This window comes from Coregonus lavaretus (genome assembly GCF_964263955.1).
Source record: "Coregonus lavaretus genome assembly, chromosome: 12".
In the NCBI taxonomy this organism is placed as follows: Eukaryota; Metazoa; Chordata; class Actinopteri; order Salmoniformes; family Salmonidae; genus Coregonus; species Coregonus lavaretus.
In genome coordinates, this window is record NC_139999.1 from 32314805 (window position 1) to 32323624 (window position 8820).

At 43.7% G+C, this 8820-nt stretch overlaps 1 protein-coding gene across 1 annotated transcript; it reads right to left on the reverse strand.

Annotated features, from left to right (window-relative positions):
• Positions 1-727: 727 nt before the first annotated feature.
• On the reverse strand, positions 728-4014 carry LOC311138596 (mitochondrial intermembrane space import and assembly protein 40-A-like). Its single transcript, XM_084173349.1, has 3 exons — positions 3794-4014; positions 3287-3385; positions 728-3052 (listed from the first exon to the last, which is right to left on the reverse strand). The coding sequence occupies exons 1-3, from the start codon at positions 3813-3815 to the stop codon at positions 2667-2669; spliced, it is 507 nt and encodes a 168-aa protein (XP_084029475.1). The 5' UTR covers positions 3816-4014; the 3' UTR covers positions 728-2666.
• Positions 4015-8820: the final 4806 nt, after the last annotated feature.

An 8820-nucleotide genomic window follows, 5' to 3' on the forward strand; every position in this document is an offset into this window, starting at 1 on the left:
TGAAGCATGGGGGTGGAAACATCATGCTTTTGGGCTGTTTTTCTGCAAAGGGACCAGGACGACTGATCCGTGTAAAGGAAAGAATGAATGGGGCCATGTATCGTGAGATTTTGAGTGAAAACCTCCTTCCATCAGCAAGGGCATTGAAGATGAAACGTGGCTGGGTCTTTCAGCATGACAATGATCCCAAACACACCGCCCGGGCAACGAAGGAGTGGCTTCGTAAGAAGCATTTCAAGGTCCTGGAGTGGCCTAGCCAGTCTCCAGATCTCAACCCCATAGAAAATCTTTGGAGGGAGTTGAAAGTCTGTGTTGCCCAGCGACAGCCCCAAAACATCACTGCTCTAGAGGAGATCTGCATGGAGGAATGGGCCAAAATACAAGCAACAGTGTGTGAAAACCTCGTGAAGACTTACAGAAAACGTTTGACCTGTGTCATTGCCAACAAAGGGTATATAACAAAGTATTGAGAAACTTTTGTTATTGACCAAATACTTATTTTCCACCATCATTTGCCAATAAATTCATTAAAAATCCTACAATGTGATTTTCTGGATTTTTTTTTCTCATTTTGTCTGTCATAGTTGACGTGTACCTATGATGAAAATTACAGGCCTCTCTCATCTTTTTAAGTGGGAGAACTTGCACAATTGGTGGCTGACTAAATACTTTTTTCCCCCACTGTACATCTGTAAGGTCCCTCAGTCAAGTATCGAATTTCCAGCAGAGATTCAACAACAAAGACCAGGGAGCTTTTCAAAAGCCTCATAAATAAGGGCAATAACAAATCAGACTGAATATCTCTTTTAAGCATGGTCAACTTTATAATTATGCTGTGGATTACACACGGAGAATACCAAACATTAGGAACACCTTCCTAAAAATGAGTTGAGTTTTTTAGGATAAAAAGAAACGGGATGGAGCTAAGCACAGGCAACAAACTAGAGGAAAACCTGCTTCAGTCTACTTCATACCAGAGATTGGGAGAGGAATTCACCTTTCAGCAGGACAACAACCTACAACACAAGCCAAATCTACCAAGAAGCCAGTGATGTGGAAAATTATCACTATACTTTATTAAAAATCAAAGTTCTTCCAGAGTTTTTGTAGAATCAAGATTTACTTTATTACAATGGACAAAGCCGTGATGGTCTGCAGAGCACCCCCCTCTCTCCCTTGGCTCTCCGTTTATATAGTCATATTCACACACAGCCTAGCTTAAAGCCCCTCCCTCTTGGGTTCCCCTACCACCATTCTGGTTTCCCTCTCTCTACCGCTCCGCCCACTCCCTTAGATGATCTATGATAGCGGCTAAATTTGACATTTATTCAGTTCAGAATCAATAGTAATCAATCCCTTATCTTGCAAAAACACTCATGTTTAGTTTAAACTCTGTTCAACCCCAGCTCTCCCGGGCTTGACCTGAATATTGATTGTTGGACATGACAGGTCCATACTTAATTTTTCAAACATACACAAACCCCACCCCATCATGCTGTAATCAATCAAGAAGATAGTCAAGGAGAGACAAAGGTTTAGCCTGAACTCTGTTCAACCCTGGCTCGTTCCAGGGATATGCCTAAGGAGAGCCACAGGGTCATAGTTTGGTTACAGTCACAGATAACATAAAACAACATTTGAATTTGACCCAATGACAGGTCAGATGCCCATTTTACACACACACAAACATAGTGAGAGGAATTCACTAAGTTCTTGTCTAGCAACAGCAATGTACCAATGTTTAATTATGACTCCTTGTTTGTCATGTGTGTAATTAACATTGGTTATCCAATAGTTTACTAAAAAATCTTCATCACCAGTGAATGTTCCTGAGTGGCCAAATTAGTTTTGACTTAAATCTGCTTGAAAATCTATGGCAAGACTTGAAAATTGCTGTCTAGCCATGATCCCCAACATCTTGACAGAGCTTGAAGAATTTTGAAAAGAATAATGTGCAAATATTGCACAATCAAGGTGTGCAAAGCTCTTATAGACTTACCCAAGAATACTCACAGCTGTAACCGATGCCAAAAGGTGTTTCTAACATGTATTGACTCATGGAGCTGAATACTTATGCAACGACTATATTTTAGTTATTTACTTATTTTTTCCACTGAGAGTATTTTTTGTAGATTTTTGACAAAAAACGACAATTAAATCAATTTTAAAATCTTACTTTGTAAAACAACAAAATGTGAATGAGGCCAAGTAGTCTCAATACTTTTGCAATAGCACCCACAGAATCTGAGAAAATGTGAAAATAAAAAACCAGGTGTGAATTAAATGGAAAAGACAAATGGAAAAAATAAAGAAAAGTAGAAATTACATTTTTTAAATACAAAAAGCAATTACTAATGGACTTTATAGTAAAGAGAACAATCAATACAAAAACTGAACACTAGTAATGGCAAAGGATAGCACAGTACATGGTCTTGGTTTGTTCCTGAAGGAGCAAAATTAGAGAAATATTCACACATCTAGAGTAAAGTTAGGAAGATGGCCCATCTTTTTCCTTACCCTCCTCTCTCTACAAGTCTTATATTCTATGAGGAAACCCCAACCTTGGTTAGAGTGGGGGGATAGTCAACACTCATTTATCACTTTAAATAATTGATACAAAAAGGATCACCTTAACACATCCATAGAAAGATTGCCGTGAATCATGCTCAGCCTGAGGCTGAGCTGTTTGAGGGGGGTGGTGGTGGGGTGTCAGCAGGGGCGGAGGATGCGGGGGAGGGGATAGAGTCTTGGACAGGGGCTGCAGGTGTAGGGGTAGTGGTTGGTTCAGCGGCAGAGTCTTGTTTGGAGGGATCCATTTCAGATGGCCCTCCCTGGGTCTCCTTGTCGTCCTCCTGGGGGTAGAGTTCTGGGTATCTCTGCATACACTCCTGCATGCCCCTGAATTGCTCCAGGCACTCCGAGCCCTTCACCTCCTCCTTGCTGTAGTGGAAACAGGAGAAGGCCTCCTTAAACGATGCTCCACAGGGACCGCTGGCCATCCCTCCCAGACAGGGGCAGTTCCAGTTGATCTCCCCACTGGGCAGGATCAAACCTTGGGAGGAGAGATAGAAAAAGAAATGGAAACAGATGCTAATTATACCGGAAAGGAGTGCAAATCTATTAGGTTACTGGTTATAACAGAGGTCAGCAAGTCTGGCCAATGTCACAACAAACCAATGAAAACATGGGACATGTCCTCATGTCAATCTAGTTAGCAATTGAGCTAATCTGGGCCTAATGTAATCTAATTGAGAAGCACTACTCCTCTCTGCTCCTCTCCACTCACCTCGTTCTTCATAGGGGTCATCAGGATCCTCCTCCACCAGCTCAGCGTTGCTCGGTGTTTCATGTTCCTCCTTAGTCACAAAGATGACACGGTCTTTACCTGGTGTGGAAAGGACAGAGGCAGATATCAGTGAGTTTAGAGTCTCCGCTGACTCAAGTGGCATGAAGAGGATTGTGGACTGGAGTTAGTCAACCCTAATATGTCCAATCAAATACTATTCACTTATACATAGTCTTAAATGTGATATAAATGAATGGCCGACCAATTTATATCCATTAGTTATCACACAGCAGTCTGTCTACTTTATACTGAAACTGATATCTCACACACCATGCCTGATATCAGAGACATAGATTTTCTAAATCTGTCTCTGGCTGAACCTGGTTCTACTAGCATTGGAGGAGACAAACAATGCCTCGTTCTAAGTAGAATCATAGTTATAAAATGCAATGATCGAGTAGCTAGCAAGCTACTGCTGTCATTCATTCACACAACACGTAACGTTACCTTCCTCCTTGACTGAGGACATTTCTTCGGTGTGGTATCTACCGACGTGTTGTGCCCTTGCCCTTCAAGGTGTCACTACGGTGCCGAGTTTCCCGACTGATGTTATACTACTTTATCAATTACAAAAATAGAGTTATTTGGTCTTGTATAGCTTGCTAGCTGATTCACAACGACTTAATCGTTCACATAACCCACGTTTTTACCTTAGAGCGTCTGAGGACGTAAGAACGAAGGACCCCTTTAAGCTGCCCCTCTTAGTTCCTGACGTAAATTCGTAGTGAACTGTCAAACACTGATACAGTAACACCACAGAGTTTCTAAACCCAGAGGCGCAACATCGCGAGACTTCCGGGAATGCTTGCGAAACAGACCAAACAGACAGGCCGGGGTTTGGGGTTTGAGAAGTCAATGAGAGAAGTAAAAGAATCTTCCTTAGTTGTACATTTTCTAGAAATCTAAATGCACAACCTAGATGAGAGCCAATGTTTTAAGTTGTTCAATATGCTATTACTCCAACCTCATGAAAGTGACAAACCGACACGTTTTCATTTTCATAAAAAACTACTTTATATCGAAGGAGTGCCTTTGATTTGACAATCTGCACATGCGCAGTTTGGCGCGAGACGACCGTTAGACCCGATGACGGGTTTCTACGCATGAGTTTAGCTAGCCAACGTGGCGATGACGTCGCCTACAAGTGTGATCGGGGATTGCAGTTTTAGCCTATCTTTATACTGTACTGTCTTCGGTAACACTGAGGTCAAATGGGTAACAAGGCAACAGTAAATATGTCAAATCCAATTTTATTTGCCACATGCGCCGAATACAACAGGTGTAGACCTTACAGTGAAATGCTTACTTACAAGCCCTTAACCAACAATGCAGTTTTAAGAAAAATAAGTGTTAAGTAAAAAATAGATAAGTAAAAAATAAAAAATATTTAAAGAGCAGCAGTAAAATAAAATAACAGTAGGGAGGCTATATACAGGGGGTACCAGTACAGAGTCAATGTGCGGTGGCACAGGTCAGTCGAGGTAATTGAGGTAATATGTACATGTGAGTAGAGTTAAAGTGACTATGCATAGATAATAAACAGAGAGTAGCAGCAGCATAAAAAGAGGGGGTGGGGTGGGCAAATAGTCCGGGTAGCCATGATTAGCTGTTCAGGAGTCTTATGGCTTGGGGGGGTAGAAGCTGTTAATAAGCCTTTTGGACCTAGACTTGGTGCTCCGGTATCGCTTGCCGTGCGGTAGCAGAGAGAACAGTCTATGACTACGGTGGCTGGAGTCTTTGACCATTTTTAGGGCCTTCCTCTGACACCGCCTGGTATAGAGGTCCTGGATGGCAGGAACCTTGGCCCCAGTGATGTACTGGGCCGTACGCACTACCCTCTGTAGTGCCTTGCGGCCGGAGGCCGAGCAGTTGCCATACCATTTACATTTACATTTAAGTCATTTAGCAGACGCTCTTATCCAGAGCGACTTACAGTTAGTGCATACATTATTATTTTTTATTTTATTTTTTATTATACCCCCCCGTGGGAATCAAACCCACAACCCTGGCGTTGCAAACGCCATGCTCTACATCCCCTGCCGGCCATTCCCTCCCCTACCCTAGACGACGCTGGGCCAATTGTGCGCCGCCCCATGGGTCTCCCGGTCGCGGCCGGCTACGACAGAGCCTGGATTCGAACCAGGATCTCTTGTGGCACAGCTAGGACTGCGATGCTGTGCCTTAGACCACTGCGCCACTCGGGAGGCGGCACAGTGATGCAACCAGTCAGGATGCTCTCTATGGTGCAGCTGTATTACTTTTTGAGGATCTGAGGACCCATGCCAAATCTGATAGTTTGTTGGTGATGTGGACACCAAGGAACTTGAAGCTCTCAACCTGTTCCACTACAGCCCTGTCGATGAGAATGTGGGCGTGCTCAGTCCTCTTTTTTTTCCTGTAGTCCAAAATCAGGAAATTGTGGACCCCAGCAATGATGCAGCACCCCCTTGGGCCAATTGAGATATTGCGTGTGACTAACACTTTTCAGTAATCATGTGTGACCACATATTATCCATTATATTGACCAGTGCTAGGTTTCCCAAAATCATGTTAGCACCATTTAGTTTAAATGGAATTAAGATGATCTTAGTGCTAACATGATTTTGGGAAACCCAGCCCAGATACTCATGTGTCAGCTTGAAAATAAATGGGTTTCCACTAGTTAATCTTAAACTGACATTCCCCTGAATCGGGCACTAGAATTACTTACAAAAATATATGTATATGTTTACATTACTTATTTATTATTTATTTCCCACCGTTTTATACGCCAGAAGACTGCAATCCAGACCTTCCTAGGACCTTGTAAACATTTTCTGTCGAATAAACTGCGTCATTACATCGATTTATATCACTTCACTGCAATGTTACTTCAAAGTGGCGGTCCTTAAACAAACATTTATCCAGCTCGGCTGCTTCACCGCACAGACATTGCAAAGCAATCCCTGAATTTGTCTCGAGTAGGTGGATCTAAATACATAGCTTTCATAGCTCTACGATAAAGAATGCGGCCTACACACGCCCTTAAACCTAAAATAAGTAAAGAAGTAAATTTGTGTTGAAGTCAAACATCTGTTTTATATCGGAGGCATACACATTGCATATGCTCAGAACGACAAAATCGATCCCTTTACATAGCCCTTCTCCCCTTACATATAGGAGGGACGCACCCTGTTTAAATGACCCAAATGTTGATTTAGATGCTCACACATTTAACAGATTTTGACTATCACTAATTTATTTTAATTTTTTTATTTTACCTTTATTTAACTAGGCAAGTCAGTTAAGAAAAAAATTCTTATTTACAATGAAGGCCTACACCGGCCAAACCAGGACGACGCTGGGCCAATTGTGAGTCGCCCTATGGGACTCCCAATCACGGCCGGTTGTGATACAGCCTGGAATCGAACCAGGGGGTCTGTAGTGACGCCTCAAGCACTAATGTCATGATATGTTTGATAAAGTAATAAAAAAGGTGAAATATTTTGGGTAGATGTTCCTAAAACAGATTATAACTATATATGGGCATATTATAAAGTATGAAAAGGCTTATTCATTCACAATTTAATTAAATTTGATCATATCATCATATTTATATATGTTTTATTATACTTTTATTGTGTACTAGATCATATGGGTTGAAACGTTTTTTTTCTTCTTCTCAGGGGGTAACGGAGGACGGGGGGACGACGACAATACTACGTTAATAAAATATTGCCCTCTTGCTAGATTGATGACTTAACCCATTGCGAAACAGTGCAAAACGGCTGTCAGTTCAACTGGTTAACACAGCCACAAAGTCCGATTCCACAGCCACAAAATCAAAATTGGCTACAAACATTTGCTTTTTGGTCTTAATTTAAGGCTGGGGTAAGGCATACGGTTAGATGTGTGGTTAAGGTCCGGGTTAAGATTAGGGTTAGGTTTAAAATCTGATTTTAAGAAGATACATTGTAGAAATGGGCGGGGTTCAGCCATAATTATGATTTTGTTGCGAATTGACGACCAAAGAAATGTCTTCAAAAATGGAAGGCTGTCGGGAGGAGCACGATCAGTGGGACCCTTCTAAGCAATGAGAGGGAAGATATGCGTGTGAACAACAGGCCAGAGATATTAAAGAAATAGGAGATAGGAATCCCAAAAATCCCATAGCGTAATGAATGGCGCAACGTATTCCACCCCACCCAGCAGACTGTCGACCAATCGTGTTCACGTTGTCATGCTGCGTCGAGCGGTTGCTAAACTAATCGTCACTCAATCCCTTCTCAAAGTCAGGATATGAGTCGAAAAACCTGCCTATTTTCCTCGAAAGTACGTAATGTCACGATTCCAAAACTATACGATATTACAGAGAACAAATTATTTATCTCACATCTCGGAAAATATTTGTAATGTTGTACTTCTTGCCACCTCCCCGGTCAGCAACAAGACCCAGGCCCTCGCATGGTTCTGGCTGGGGTCTTACCTCAGGACCCTGAGGCTGATCCCAGTCGACCTGCGAGCCCCAGTCTCTTTCCTGCTCCCCACACACTATGTCCAGCTCCAAAAGTTTTTAAGACATTTTAAACTGGAAAAGGAGCCTGTCACGGTTTTAACTAAACACCGCTCTCTTCTCTCTCTTGTGCAGGAACGGGAACCGGTGTGTCCAGTGCGCGGGCTCGCTATAGGTGAGCCCACAACGGTTTGGCGCAACGTAGCCCATCCTGCTCTGCTGAATTGGCATCGTGACCTGTCCTGGATGGTCGCCCATGAGATCCTCCCGGTCAGGGCCGTTATGCACTCCCGGGGCATGGCGAGGACATCCGCGTGCCCCCGACCAGGCTGCGGCCAAGAAGAGTCGGTGAGGCACTTGCTCTGGGAGTGCAGAGCCGCACGGGACCTGTGGAAGGAAGCAGGCTCCCTGATCTCCCTATGTTTGCCAGCAGGGGAGGACCTAACGCCCCAGCTCGTGCTATATGGGGTGGGCCGAAGGCCTATACAACCAAAGGCCTTCACAAAACTCTGGCCCACCCTCACGTGTCTGAAGGACGCACTGTGGTCCTGCCGTAACCTGCTGGTAGGAAAACAGGTAGAGACCACCCCCCAAGCAGTGGCTTTGGTAGCCACGGAAGCCCTGGGGTGGTACGAACGACAGGGGGCCTCGACCCCAGGCGAAGGGTCCCCCACAACACCTGAGGTCCCGGCGGCCACGGCCTGACAGCACTGCGGAGCCTAGGGCGATGCACCTAGGGGAGGAGTCTCCTCTGGGCCCCGACGGATGGGTACGGAGTCGATTCAGGAAGAGCAGGAGGAGGCTTTTTTGATAAGGACTCACCCCGTTCTTGTACAAAGGACCGAAGACAGCTTTTTAACAAAGATACTTTTGACAGGCTTTCCATGTCTTAAAAATGTTTTACTTTGTTAAATCATTTATGCACATTTTAAATGGCTTTTATAGATTGGCTTTTACAGGAAAAGGTACTTTTATGCATGAT